The sequence below is a fragment of the Vitis riparia genome, chromosome 9, assembly GCF_004353265.1.
Source record: "Vitis riparia cultivar Riparia Gloire de Montpellier isolate 1030 chromosome 9, EGFV_Vit.rip_1.0, whole genome shotgun sequence".
Classification (NCBI taxonomy): Eukaryota; Viridiplantae; Streptophyta; class Magnoliopsida; order Vitales; family Vitaceae; genus Vitis; species Vitis riparia.
In genome coordinates, this window is record NC_048439.1 from 22,177,373 (window position 1) to 22,192,989 (window position 15,617).

General features: G+C 39.4%; 1 protein-coding gene across 3 annotated transcripts in view; it reads right to left on the reverse strand.

Annotated features, from left to right (window-relative positions):
* Positions 1–15,617, reverse strand: part of LOC117922615 — a 58,270-nt gene that overhangs the window by 14,470 nt on the left and 28,183 nt on the right. For all 3 annotated transcript variants that reach the window (XM_034840781.1, XM_034840778.1, XM_034840780.1), the window contains 4 exons: positions 7,008–7,410; positions 5,991–6,916; positions 5,841–5,906; positions 5,633–5,758 (listed from right to left, as the gene is read on the reverse strand). In XM_034840781.1, coding sequence (XP_034696672.1) covers positions 5,633–5,758; positions 5,841–5,906; positions 5,991–6,916; positions 7,008–7,410 — 1,521 coding nt within the window. The remainder of the gene's footprint in view (positions 1–5,632; positions 5,759–5,840; positions 5,907–5,990; positions 6,917–7,007; positions 7,411–15,617) is intronic.

A 15,617-nucleotide genomic window follows, 5' to 3' on the forward strand; every position in this document is an offset into this window, starting at 1 on the left:
TCCCAAGGCACGTGCAGGGATTGGAGTGGAGAAAAAGTAGTCGGAGCTTCGCCGGAAAGACTGTTTGGAGGGCCGACGGAGACAAAAATCCCCAAAAGAGGTATGTGCAGGGCTCGGATGGGAGAACCAGGGAGGTAGGGAGGCTGGTCAGCGTCAGGCGAAGCTGGAGGAGGAGGCGCGTCGCCGGAAAAGGCCTCACGCGCCCTCACGCGCCGGCGCGTGAGATGCAGCCGCCGGCCGAAAAATTGCGCGTGGACGGTGCGTGGAGGCTCTTTTGGTGCCAGTGCCTTCACAAAAGTTGGAGATCTCCTCCAGGCGCTCCTTCTGGTATGGTCGGTGTCGGAAAAATATGTCGTCGGAAAAGTTCGCCGACGGTGAGTGGTTTCTGTCGACGATTCGAATGACCGAAAAGTATTGGGAGATGGGGAAGGTGACCGGAATGAAACACGGTCACCGGAAGGTTTCCCGGAGTTGATGACACGGGAAACAGGAAAGAATTAGGTTTTCTTCCTTGGCTCTGATACCATGTTGAGAGAGAGAGAAAGAAGAAAGACCTTGATTCTCATTAATGTAATGATCTACTTACAATTGAGAAATATATATATATACAAGGCTAAGAGTCCTAACTACTATACATGTGTCCTACCATATATGTGTCCTATATTAACAAGGAAAGGTTATACACTATAAATACATTATATTCAACAGAAGGCTTGACAAAAAGCACTCCACAGTCTCAACCTCCTAGTCATTGAGGGATCTAGAGAAAAATAAGAAACCAAGAGCCCTTTTCATTAGAGTGCATCCACAAGTCCGCCACCTAAGCCTCTTTGCAATTAGATAAGGCAAATAAGGAGAGGAACGAATCACACAAAGGCTCACTCCACACCATTTGTCTTTCCATAACTTAATCCTTCTCCCATTGCCCACCGAGAAAGAAATCCGACTAGAAACTAACTCCCACAAGTTCCTTATAGTCTCCAAAAACCCAACACCGTGGCTACTCTTCACTTCCTTAAAGCACCAACCCCCTTCCATTTCCCCATGCTTGTCACAAATAATCTCTCCAAAAGACATCCCTTTCGGTGGCAAAGTGCCAATTCCACTTGCAAAGGAGGGCTTTATTTAGATAATAAAAGCATCTAACTCCAAGACCCTCATTCATCTTGTCTGAACACACAATAGTCCACTTTACTAAATGAGGCTTACTCTCTAAAGACCCCCCCCCCACAAAGGAAATCCCTTTGAATTTTCTCTAATCTTAAACAAACTCTCCTTGGCATCCAGAGTAAAGACAGAAAGTAGATTGGCAAGCTAACTAGCATACTCTTCACCAACGTTAACCTTCCCCTTTTGGAAATATATTGTCTTTTCTACATTGTCAATCTCTTTCGAAACCTTTCTTCAACCTCTTCCCAGACTACCACAGAATTATGAGTGGCTCTTAATGGGAGCCCCCAATAAGTGGTTAAGAGAGCACCCACTTTGCAACCAACTTCAAAAGTCAACTCCTCCACATTCAACACTCTTCCAACTGGAATGAGCTCACTTTTTGCTAAGTTAATTTTCAAACCCAAAATAGTCTCAAACCACATCAGCAACCAACTCAAGTAAGTCATTTGGTTAGAAGAGGCCTCACAAAAAACCAAAGTATTGTCAACGAACAAAAGTTGGGAAAGCTCCAAACCCTCTTCATTTCTACCAAGCACTTTGAAACCTGACAAATAACCCCCTTCCTTTGCCCTTCTAAGAAGGCAACTGAGCACCTCCATGGCTAGAACAAACAAATATGGAGAGAACGGATCCCCTTGCCTTAGAACCCTAGAGCTCTGAAAAACCCCGACGGAGTGCCATTCACTAACACTGACAACCTTGGTCTTGAGATACACCAACTAATCCACCTTCGCCCAAAGCCCATTTTTTCTAACACCTTAAGTAAAAAATTCCAACTGATATGGTCATATGCCTTCTCAATATCAAGCTTGCACAACACCCCCGAACTATTACTTCCCATCATCAAGTCAATAGCTTCATTTGCTACAAGCACCACATCAAGAATTTGTCTACTTTCCACAAACGCATTCTAGAATTTGAAGACCACTTTGCTCACCATTTTTTTTAACCAATTGGCCAACACTTTAGTTAGTAGAGGCTACCCACAATACTTAACGGTCTATAGTCCTTCAAATCTTCAGCTCCTCCTTTATTTGGCACCAACACCATAAACATAGCATTAAGGCTCTTCACAAAACAACCCTATGCATGAAATTCCATAAAGAAACCAAAACCTCTTCCTTTACAAACTCCCAGCAACATTGCCAGAAGACCATAGTGAATCCCGACCCCGGCACTTTATCCCCCTTAAATTCTGACAAAGCATTGAACGCCTCCCCTTCTCGAAATGATTCCTCCAACTTTGTTGCATCATGACTGTCAACCATCGAAACACTCCCTAGATGGTTCCGTCAATAGAGAATGGAAAGCCTGAGCAACCCTTAACTTAATATCAATCTCCTCAATGAGGGTAACCACATTAATCTTCACCTTTGCCATAGTATTCCTCATTCTATGTGCATTTGCCATTTTGGAAAAAGCTAGTATTTCCGTCACCCTCCTTCAACCAAACCTCCCTAGATTTTGTCTCTAGCTTGTTTCCTCCATAAGACCCCATTTATGGTATTCTGCCCTTGAAGCCTCCCTAGCAAACCCCTCCTCAAAATATAATTACCCCTTAAGTTCTTTTGAATCCCAAAAATCCAACTGTGATAAGGCCAATCTTTTCTTAACTACCACATTGCCGATATCAATGTCCCACCTCTTCAAAAAGCTTTTTAGGCTTTTCAACTTTTCTGCCAAAATGAAGCTAGGGGACCCCCTGAAACTGAAGCCCATCCACCAAGACTTCACTAAATCTTTGAATCCCTCATCCTTGAGCCACATATTTTCAAGGGGATGGTCATCTTCGCACTCTCCCTCCCATCCAACAGAATCGGTGAATGGTCTGATACTGGTCTGGTCAGTAGACACTATATCACACCACTGAAAAGACCTTCCCACCCATCTGACACCAGAAATATATCTAACCTCGCCTGGGTCTGAATATTCAATCCCCCCTCCAAGTAAAGGAATGCCCTAGCAACGGAAGGTCTCTCAACTACAAGTCTTCAATAACCCCATAAAATCTTCTCATTGTCGTAAACAGTCTAATGTTAACACCCAATCGCTCCTCTGGAAATCTTACAACATTAAAGTCACCCCCAATGCACCAAGGGTCATTCCACAAATCCCTTATTGCCCCCAACTCCGCCCAAAAATCTTCTCTAACAACCCCACAGGTAGGGCCATACACCTTAGAGAAAATCCACACAAAGCCATCTTCATAGTTCTTGAACCAGCATGAAATCAAGTAACCCCAACCTCCATTCCCACCAGCTCAAGAGCTCTATTATCCCAAAAACCCACAATTTCCCCTGCTGCCTCCCTTGAATTCACTGCTCCCCATTCAAGAAACTATTAACAATGACAAATAATTAGTTTTATCATAATGAAGTTTATGCCTTTATTACTATTGAATTTTCTTGAGACTTTATGAGTATTTTTTCTAATTATTTAATAATTTTTTCGTTATTTATTTGTTTAAATTGAGACTTATGCATTGTTTTGCCTCAATGGTTATACCTCACCTCAAGACCGCCTTTGGCCATTTAAAACATTGACAATAAGTAATTAGAAGTTTATATGAAACTATATATAACAAGTACATACATTTAACTAATCAGGTCGATAAATATACTAAAATTACATAGCTTGGAGAGGAAGAAACACTGTGCACAATTATATCATGTCCTACTCAAACTACTTTCTATTATGACAGTTTTGTGTTAAAGCTACATTATTTTTTTTATTGAAAAAAATAATCATATTCAAGCATGTCTGGACAGTGTTTCATTTGTGTAGTCATGTGCATTAATGCAAAAATTCTTCACATATACAGTTGTGTAAGAAGTCACAATTCCCCTTCAAAAGTTCATGGTATAGAGGAAAACATTCAGAAACACCATATGTTAACAAAAAGGTCCATCAAATTAAGAAATGCACACCTTTGAACAATGAAACAGTTTTACATAGTTTTTTTTTAACTACACTCTTTTCTTTAGTAAAGTAAAAAAATCATATTCTAGCGCGTCCATAAATGGAAAAAATTAATCTAAAATAATTTAGGCATACAAGGAGTCACAACTATCCTTCTGAAGTGTTCAGGCTACATAGTTGAACATACACCATAAGCTAATGAAGAGGACCATTAATTTAATAAATGAACGATACCTAAAGCATCTTTAATGCACACTAAACCCAAAAATGAGTGAAATAATGAAAGGCAAGAACTGGACAACAACTAACATCTTTCTATGCAGCCTTGGAGGTGGGGAGGGTGGTCCATCTTCCAACAAACATTATCTTGACCCATGGGTCCCATCCAAGTGAGCTTTTTTTCATGGAAAGCCAATTGAGGAAAAGTTTTGACTTTAGATAATCTCTTAAAGAGAGGGTGACCACTAGTGAATAGATGTTATCTTTGTAAACTGGGGTGGGGGGAGGGAGGGAGAATCTATTGATCACATTCTTCTTCACCGCTCCAAAGCTAGGATTCTATGGCACCTAATGTTTTCCTTATATAGTGTAGATTAGGTGATCCCTTCTTCAATAAAAGATACCATTTTAAGTTGGCATGGCTCCTTGTAGGGAAGAAAAGGAAAGAGCTGTGGAAAGCTACCCCCCTTCGAACTTTTTGGACAATTTGGTGGGAACATAATCAAAGAGCTTTTGACTATAAGGAATAGAATGACCAAAGGATAAAACTCTTGTTCCTTTGTAATCTTTCAGCTTGGGTTAGCATGTACATAAGCAAAGGCTTAATGCCTTTGTTTGATTTTGTAGAGTGGGTGGGGTCTTGTTGCGTGTCAGGGTGTTTTTTCTGTACTATCTTTCAAGGACTTCCTTTAGGTACTCCTTGTATACATCCTGTGTACTCTAGTGTACATTTTTCTATTACTAATTTATACATACCCATCTTTACCTATCAAAAAAAAAAAGTTCACCAATTAAAACATTTTGGGAACATGGAATTGTACAAACTATCAAGGGAAAGTTTTTTTGTAATTTGCACTCATCTACATCACTGAATGCATTGCCAACATGGACAAACCGTTTCTTTAAATTTCTTCTGACCATTTAGCCAAAGTTTGACAAAATTTTTAAATTTGCATCCAAATTCTGAATTAAATTTACAGAATTACTAAAACAGCCAAAAGTAAATATCTGATAGATATTTATTTGCTCCCAATTGAGTAAATAAAGGAACTGAGGTTACAATGAGAATACATTTAACCATTTTAGAGCCAATTTTTTAAGTAGCATAATCTTTTGTTGGTGTGGCATTTTGGGGTGAGTGGTGTGGGCTTGGGAGCCTATCAACACCTTTGGCTATTCGAATTGAAGGTTCAAAATTGTAAATTCTCAACAGAGATATCTGAGTCAGTAATATCAATGCTCATAAGCCTACTGTTGACTATAACCCAAATATGACCATAAGAAGCCAAAAACTTCTCAAAATCATAGCAGTTCATTTCACCTGTTTGGTCAGCATAGTAACAGGATATCCAGCCCTTTGCAGACGCTCAAACATGCTGCATTGATACCGAAATTTACTGGCAACGCTAGAGAGAACTGTTGCAGGAAGTTGCTTTGGATCACCAACCTTCAATTAGAAATTTCAAGGACAGCTTGAATATTGATTTTTAAATCAGAATAGTTATCATAGAGGAGGTAGTTCTCTTTACCATAATACATCTAGTCCCACTCGACTTTAGAAGCTGAAGAGGAATCAAAGTAGCTGGTTCCAGAGCCTGGACGACAAAGAGAAAAACTCAAAAGGGTAGAAAGAGAAAGATAGACCAGTTCAATAAAATGAAAAGCAAAGAAAAGCATACCTGAGCAGCTTCATCAATCACAACAGCATCAAACAGATGATTTTCAGAGGATCTGCCAAATTTGTGAGTTGATATAGATTCAGAGCAGACTCCATATAGATCTCCACCACAGCCACTCAATGTAGCTACCACTATTTCAGCTTCCCTTAATATGGACTTCCGCAATTTATGCTTGAGAGCTTTGCTTTCTTCATTAGCTTTCCTCTCTTGTGCTTGAGCAGTGGCAAGGTCTCTACAGATTTCCTTCTTTTGCTCATACAGTCTTCGTAGCTTCACCTCAATTTCTGCATCAGATGTTTCCTTTATGTCATCCACCCTGGGAGTCTCATCATCCAAAGAACTCTTCAATTCTGAGTTTTTACCCCGTAAGTTAGCACGCTTGGCTTCATACAACCTAATTCGTTCTACTAACTTTTCAAGACTAGCCCGGAGTGCTGAAGTATCCCCACTCAAATCATTCTTTGGATCAGTAAGATCCATCCTCTCTCCCACCAAACGCTGATCAACAAGTGTATCAATAAAGAATGGAAGTGAATTTTGATGTACAGTTTTTACATTTCCAACCCTCACAAGATATGGCTTGTACATATTCCCATCGCTACTGTAAAGGCCTTCACTAGATATTCTTGATACCAACTCATCAACCGCAGCATTAGATTGAGCACAAATGAGCACCCTTTGTCTCACAGAAGTTCCCATTGGTTTTAAACTCTGTTCTACATCCTCATTCAATTGCCTAGCCAAGGCTGCATCCTGCCATGCCCTTGCAACTGCAGCAGACTGGCTCATCTTCGGCCTTGAATTGGTGAATACTATGCTACTTTGTTTCACACTTCCATCTAGAGAATTTTTCATATTAACCCCTTTTAAAGGGGAAGCGAGCAGACCACTGACGATGGCCACAATAGTCCTGGTCTTCCCAGTACCTAAACATGAATGTAGTTCAAAACGCATTAGCACATTATAGAGTGTAAAATGCAGATTCTGATAATTATTGCAGTGTAAAATCATACATACCTGGTGGACCCTGGATAAGGGATAAGTCAAAATTTTTCTTTGAATCAGGAGAGGCAATAGCAACACTGATAGCTTGAAGTTGACTGCTGTTATATGATGATTCAAGTATTCGCTGCAAGGGCTGGGACAATTTACTTGGATCTAGTTTTCTAGACTCACTGCGACCAAGAGAACCATTGAAAGGTTTCAAGATCATTGGTAGTATGGGGATATCATTTATTGATGACAGTGCATGGAATTCTCGGAGTTGAGATGTAATGCTCATGACACGACTTAGATACCACTTGCTCCGCTCAATAAGAAGCTTTCTAGCTCGATTCAAACGTGAAGAACCATTTTGAAGATAGAACCTGATGACTAGAACATTTGATCTGCTTTTACTGTCTTTCTCACGTCTCTCCACCTGAGACACAGATGGGTTGTGTAAGAGTAGCAGAAACAATAGAATATATCAAGTAAAATATTGGAATTCACCGAATATACATTAAATTCTAATATATGGAGAGCCACCCATGTATTTACACAGCTTCTTATTTGATGATATATCATTTAGGAATTATTTAGTATTTTTTTTTTTTTTTGAAAGGCAAATAAAGAAATTATATTAACAACACCAAACAAAGCCGCCCAAATACACAGGTGATATACAGAGGACAAAAAGCCCAAAATACAAAAGATAGGGCAACAAAAATAAAAGTCCCTTCATGGGACCCTACTGAATTTATAAAATTTATCATAGATAGGGAACCACCCCCACCCACCTCTCCCACCCTTCCCCCCACCCCACACACACAAAAATAAAAAATCAATATACAATTTAACCCACATCAAAAGGTTACAAAGAAAAGTGAGTTTAAACACTTGATCAGGCATCTCTTTGCTTTTAAAATATCTCTAGTTCCTCTCCTTCCATAAAGTCCAAAGTGCACAATAGAGCAACCCTCCAGACCTTTTTTTATTAGTTGCCTACAAAAGCACCATGCCATCCTAAGAGGGTTTGTCTTACTAAACTTGGCATCACCCACACGATTCCAAATAAGGAAAACACCAAATTCCATAACACCCCGTCTTTGCACAATGCAGAAGGATGTGATTTATCGATTCTTCATAGATGGAAAACATCAATTCACTAGAGACCACTCTCTCCTTTGTAATTGATCTAGTGTCAAAACCTTGCGCCAAGATGCTTCCAAGCAAAAAAAACTAACTTTAGTCAAAACCATAGAATTCTTAATAGTCCTCATAGGGAAAACTTCTGCTCTTTCCTACCCTAAAAAAAGTAGAGTGATTTGACTAAAAATTTTCCCTTTTTTACATCCATCCATTCCATTTGGATTCCTCATCCCTTCTAACATCCTTACCCTAAAGCCTAAAAAAGAAAGCCTCAACCCTTTCAGAAAAGTGAGGATTCCAATACCCTCCCTCGCCTTGATGATCCAATATATCCGCCACCTAAACATCCTTTGTCAAAGTTATGGAATATAACAAGGGGCAAGACTCTCTTAGAGTATAATCACCACACCATTTGTCCTTTCAAAACTTCACCCTTCTCTCATTACCTAGTTTGAAAGAGGTTAAGCTATTAAAATTCTCCCAATCTCTCCCAATGGCCTTCCACAAACCTATACCAAAACCATCCTTACTTTCTCAGGAGCACCAACCTCTCTTCTCCTCCCTATATTTTTCAACAATAACCTGCCTCCATAGGGACTCATTCTTTGAGGCATACATCCAAATCCACTTTACATTTCTCTCTGCAAGCAATCTCCCATCGCACCAAGTGAGGTTTTTTTTAATAAAGAACCCCCTCCTCACAAAAAAGCCCCTTTGAATCTTCTCAATCCTAGAACTCACCTTCTTGCAAATAACAAATAGAGTCATGTGATAAGTGGGCAAGTTTGACAAAGTGCTCTTGATAAAAGTAAGCCCCGTCCCCTCCCTTGGAAAGATATTGCCTTTTCCAATAGTCAACCTCTTATGAACTCTCTCTACCACAGAATGCCAACCAGCCCTCGATTTAAAGCATGCACCTAAAAGAAGACCCAAATACATAGCTAGGAGTTCACCCTTCCTACACCCCAACTCAACCACCAATTCCTTCATATAAGGAACATTGCCCATCGGAATTAACTCACTTTTCCCCAAATTGATCCTCAAACCTTAGATGACTTCAAGCCACATGAAGATCTAACTTAGATAAAGAATTTGGTCTTAGTTAGACATCAACAAATAAAAGATGGGACACCTCCACACCATCACCACCCTTTCCACAAGGCTTAAACCCCAAGATAAATCCTCCTTCCCTCGCCTTCTTCAATAAACAAGTTAGTGCCTCCATAGCTAATACAAACAAATATGGGGCGAGGTGATCCCCTTGCCTTAATCCTCAAAGAGCTTTGAAAGGAGCCACTAGGGGATCCATTTACTAGCACTGAAAATCTAGTTGTAGAGATGCAACATTTGATCTAATTAATCCATTTCTGACCAAACCCTAATTTGTCAAAAATATCTAGCAAATAAGCCTAACTAACATGATTATAAGTCTTTTCTATGTCAAGCTTGCATATCGAACCATTTAAACCATTCTTCAGCCTTGAGTCAATTGTAACATTGGCACTTAGAACCACATCTAAGTGTTGCCTTCCTCCACAAAAGCATTCTAAGAATTATAAGTAATTGACCCCACCACCTTGTTCAAGATAGTTGCTAAAACCTTAACAAGCAACTTATATAAACCACTCACCGAGCTAATAGGCCAAAAAATCCTTCAACTCCTTTGCCCTTCCCTTCTTAGGGATCATTACCAAGAAGGTGGCATCTAAGCTTCTTTCAAGAGAACTGAACTCATAGAACTCCTTGAAGAAGCTCATCACCTAAAGCTTCACAAATCCCAACCAAGTTTGCCAAAACACCACCATGAAACCTTTTAAACCTAGAGCTTTATCCCCATCTATTGAATTCAAAGTTGAGACAACCTCCTGTGTGAAAGGAAGTGCCTCAATATCGTGCCTCAATATCATGCCTACACAAAGTGTCCAACATCATCCCGTTGATTCTTGGTCTTTAATCACTTGTACTAGATAAAGGAATGAGTTACCTGTTCCTTTTTCTCCTCTTCAAATAGGCAACCACCATTCACTTTAATCGTAGATAAGAAACTCCTCTTTGTATAGGCGTTCAGCCTTTTTGAGAAATAATTTGGTGTTTCTGTCCCCTTCCCTCAACCAAATTTACCTAGATTTCTACTTCCACAAGGCCTCTACCAATAAGGCCCATTGAAGGCACTCCTCCTTGTCTACCCCTACTAGCTTTAGCTTTTTCAGCATTAAGCATATTTCCTCTTTCCTTTGCATCCCAAAAGTTCACCTTTCTTAAGGCCATCTCCTTTCTAAATGAGACATGGTCAAACAACTCATGGTTCCACACCTTCAAATCTGTCTTCAAAACCTTCAACTTAGAAGCCAGAATAAACCATAAGACCCACTAAACCTGTATCCCACCCACCAGCCCCTTAGTAAGTCTCTGAACCCATCCACTTTTAACCACTTTCTTTCAAATTTGAAGGGAGTTTTTCCCCTCCTTATTTTGCCCCTAAGTAAAATAAGAGAGTGATCTAACCCTAGTTTTGGCAAAACACATTTCAAAAGGCCTTTGAAATGGTTTTCCCACTCATCTAGCACTAAGAATTAGTCTAGTCTCGAATGTGATTGATCGTTCTCACACCCACACCAAGTGAATGAACCCCCATTCAACAAAATATCCTGCAGTTCAAGTCCTCAATAATCTCTGAAAAACATCTCATGGAAGTTGTTAGGCCATTTTTGTTTTTTCCTTCCCCCAAAAGTCTGACCATGTTAAAACCCCTGTCAACGCACCATGGATCATCCCACAAACCTCTAATATCCACCAATTCAACCGAAAAGTCTTCCTTTCCCCTACTATAGGAAGGATCATAAACTCCCATGAATACATAAACAAAGCATCCTCATAACATTTGAATCAACATGAAATTGAAAACATCCCCACTTCCAAGACAACCAATTCAAGCACTCCATCCCCTGCTACCAAGATTCTGTCAGTAGCTCCCTAAGCCTCTATTGCACCCTAATCTACACATCTTCCACCCTCTAGATTCCTTACCAACCCCATTAATATGCCATTGATCTTTGTCTCCTACATACAAACCACATCTACTCTCTCAGATCTAATCAAAGACATAAAAATCCTTCTTTTTTCCTTGTAATTGATCCTCCTTACATTCTAAGAGAGAATTCTCACTTTCATTACTTCCCTACAACTAGGCCCCAACCACCCTTACCAATAGCATCTTCCTTCCTTTTTGCTTGTTTATAGTTCACTAATTCCACAGCTCCCTCTCGGTTTTTAAAATTTTCCATATTTTCTTCGTCTTTTTCCCTTTTCTTGCCTCTAGTTTTCTTAATAGAGTTAATATTTCCTCCTTGAACCCCTCAATGGACATCCTTGGATATATGCTAAACTTAACCATCTTGACATAAGACCATTGCTCGAAGGGACAAAACTCACCTCACACCACCCCTCCCCCTTGTCAAAGACTTCTCCCCTAGCTCTCTCCCAAATACCCTTTGGTATCCCTCCTGCATGAAAGACCCTTTACCCATTCCAAAACAGCTACCCCACCCTCTAAGCAAGTAAAAGAAGAGTAAGGCCCATACCCCAAAGAAGAATTGAGACAAAGAAGCCCATCTAGGCCATGACCACTCTTAGATGATCACAGCATCAGCCCTGATGAAGGAGACAATGATGAAGGTTGGAACAACACTTTGCGAGGGAGTCGCCCTTAGGACCGGTTGTTCCTATCAAGGATGAAAAAATCGGTTTTTGTGGATATATTGATAATTGGATTTTATGGAGATATCGGAATGTATCGAGAAATATTGATGGAAATTTTGACCAAAAAAAAATTGATAAAACAAAAATTGATTAAAACTCATGAAAATATTGAGAAAACTCAAAAAAAAAAAAAAAAAAAAAAAAAAAAAAGGAATAATACATATATTAAACTTGTTTTAACGAAGAAATTGATATATACAAAATAAATTTGTAACATTAGACAACATACATCAAATTTCAAAACACATTAATACTAAATGATAATGTATTTAGTTTGGACATATTAAAGGATATAAGAAAATAATGATATATATATATAAGTATTTATTTATTTAAAAATGTTGATGATTTTATTTATAGAGTTATATTTGTCTTATATTTAATTATTATAAAAATGACATAATAACATAATTAAAATTAACATATTTATAATAATTTTATTTTAATTAATTTATAATATATAACATACAAACGATATTCATAAGATACATAAAAGATATTTATAATATATAATATATAAAACATATAAGATATATAAAAGATAATTATAATATAATAATAGATTTATAAAATATATATATATTTTTAGCCTAAACCATTTCATTTTTAGGGTTTGTAGAGGATCCATATAAAAGGGGGTTTTTAGGGTTAGGGTTGGCTTTCTTCTCATCTTTTCTCCACCACTGCCATAATTCCAACCCCCCCCCCCCCCCCCCCCCCTTCTCTCTTCATTTTCTCTCACTTTTCTATATCCCAAACACTCCCATTTTTCATTTTCTTCTTCTATTTTTGTCTCCCTCTCTTTCTTTTTTTTCTCCCGTTTCCTTTCATTTTCTCACTCTCCTCTCATCTCTCCCTCTCATTTCTCTCTCTGACACCACTATCTAGACTCCATACTCCCATCTTTGCCCTTGCCACAGTCGAAGGTCTCTTGTCATCAATGCCATTCGACAAACATTACCACAATTTAAGTATCCAACGCCACCTTCCACCTTCCTTCACAAATCTCGTTGTCGCATCTTTCTCCTATCTCTATAGAAAAAAAAAAAAAATCGTCCAAATATTGATAAAAAGATCATCAATTATTTGACACGAGGGGCGGTTTTCACCCGCTTTGGTGGTTTTATTGATTTGACCTAGATTTCACCAAGTTTTAACAAATTTTCCCGAAATCTCCATCGTTCAAGATTTCCATCTGCATTATCAAGTCACCAGCCACTGAAGCTTGATATTTCAGCAACTGTTTCTGACATTTTCATCCATGGTTCCTACATGCCCTTCTCATCGATCCTAGAGGCATCGCCCCTTCTTGCTGCACAAGACTTCCCATAACGTGGGTTGTTTACTCCTCTAATAGAGCTTCAGGCCCTCTTTGAACCAATAGCCACAACTGGATCTAAAATTTGTGAGCCTAACCGACCCACAGTAGCCCAAAACATCTTCCTTATTCCTACACCCACATCAACTACCTCAAACCCACTTAGGCTAGCAGCCTTACAAACTCCAAGCTTGGAGTCCAAGCCCACATCCCCATGGGTTTTCCCTTTTGCAATCAAGCTTCTTCTTTTATAACAAATTAATGAGCCATGACTAGCTCAACCTAAATTCACTCTCTCCCCTACTGCATTGGGCTCCATGCTTAACAACACGAAGATCCCTCGCAGCCCCACTTGAAGACTCCTCCCTTCCATACCTACCACCCTCTCCAAAGAGCCTTAACATTGGCAGACCCACCTTTCTCCATCACAGTAACATTCATAGCCACTTTCTGCACATAAACAAGCCCCTCATGCTGAGACCATGACATATTCTCCTTCTTACTTTTCATTGCCCATATCCACTCCCCTACACTCACTCTAGTGCACAATCCATCCCCCACCTCTTCCCCTACTGCCCCACCCCTACTACCTTCTCTAGGAGTGACCATGGAAAACCATGGTGAGAGTGCCCACCACATTTAGATAGCATAACAACAGGAACCCACCACTACCTACACCGAACTTGGGGCCTTCCAACCATCCATCTTCACCAAAATCCCATCCCACTATAAATTTTACCTCCATGCAATGTCTTCATCCACTACCACAAAATCCCACAAGAATTCCAACTTTCGTAAACAACTCTCTGCCCCACAAGCGCAAAGGCAGCCTAACCCAAGCTTCTTTAGTCTGGGCTCCAAGCTAATGACACCCAACTAACGGAGCCCACCTATCCAAATGCAAAGGTTTATCCTTAAACAATCTAGATACTATACTCAACACCAACTCTGCATTGAGGGTTATTCAAAACTCCAATGAGATGAGGGCTCCCCCAAAGAAAGAAAAGTGCACATCCCCTTTCAGTTGCCAGCTATGAATGGCCCACAACTTCTCAGCTTGGACAACACTGGCTCCAGATCATCAAAGTTCCCCCATCTCCCCACTAAGCAGTTCCACAAGAAATCCTCCAATTTTTTACCTCCATTTCACCTAGTTGGATCCATATCTCATCACCTATCACTAGCTTAGCCCTCCTCACAGCATTAAAAACAGCTAGAGTGCTCTTATTGTTAAGGCCACCAACCCCTAGGAAGTGGAGCTTCTTGGCTAAAGCAACCTAACCTCCTAGAAGGCCTTAACCTTCTGGAAAAACTAACATGAATTTCTTTCCCTCACCAATTCAAACAGAGCACTAAATATCCACACTATTGCTCTGCAATTTGAGCAAAAAACCCTCCCCCATTCCTTCCAAACACTGCAAAGGGGGGACAACTTCTCCTTTACAACATGGTTCCACTCCTTCAAGAAGCCAAGACAGGCTCTTCTCCCAAAACTTGATCCACCTGGAAAAATCACCACCTCTAACAACAATCTACTTTCTACCCTTACTAGTCTCTCCCACACAGATTTTAAAAGAGTCAGATTTCACCTCAAGCCACACTTTACCAGACATGATTACCTTAACAAATGAATTTACTTCAAACTGTGAAGGATAGTAGAGTAAAAAATAAAAATAAACATATAAACCTACAAATTGGATAAAATGTTGTTACTCCATAAGTGGAATTAACTGGTCAAAGATTAAGAAAGGTTAACAATATAGGAAGGATGAAGTATCAAGCAGTTGGAATCAAGTGCTGTCATGGAGAAAATTAGGGAATCTGAGTATTGGGGTTTCATTAGGGTTTATACAAGAATTGTTTGGAATGAATTAGTACATAAATAGGACTATACAGCAGTTGGTCTAGGGTTTCTACGCCATGCGAGTAATAATTAAGGATTTAAATGGTATCAATAGAAAAGGTCTAAAGAAGAGGCATTGCAAGGAAAAAAAATAAAAAACTGAGAAGAAAGAGAAAGACTAGCACCACACTGAGAGGGTCTACGAACTGACGCTAGGATATATCAGTATCACAATAGGGTTAGCATTACATCACACAACCTTAAGATCTTCAAACCTCCTGAAAATGTTGTTATGTTCAATCCCCTAAAAGAAACAACACGTTCAAATTATCAAATAGAGCGAGCATGATATAAGGAAGGATGAGATATCCATCAAGACAAACCAAAGGCAACAATACCAACTGCCACTTAAATATCACCGAGCATATCTCAAAATCTAAATCTATTTACACTCAATAGAAGCCAGTAAAATACCAATCCAAATCTAGGGACTTCAAAAAGGTATTGAATCCCAATAAACACCTCCAATGTTGGCTCCTAGCTTTTCCAAATGACATGCATCTACTTGGTTGATCTA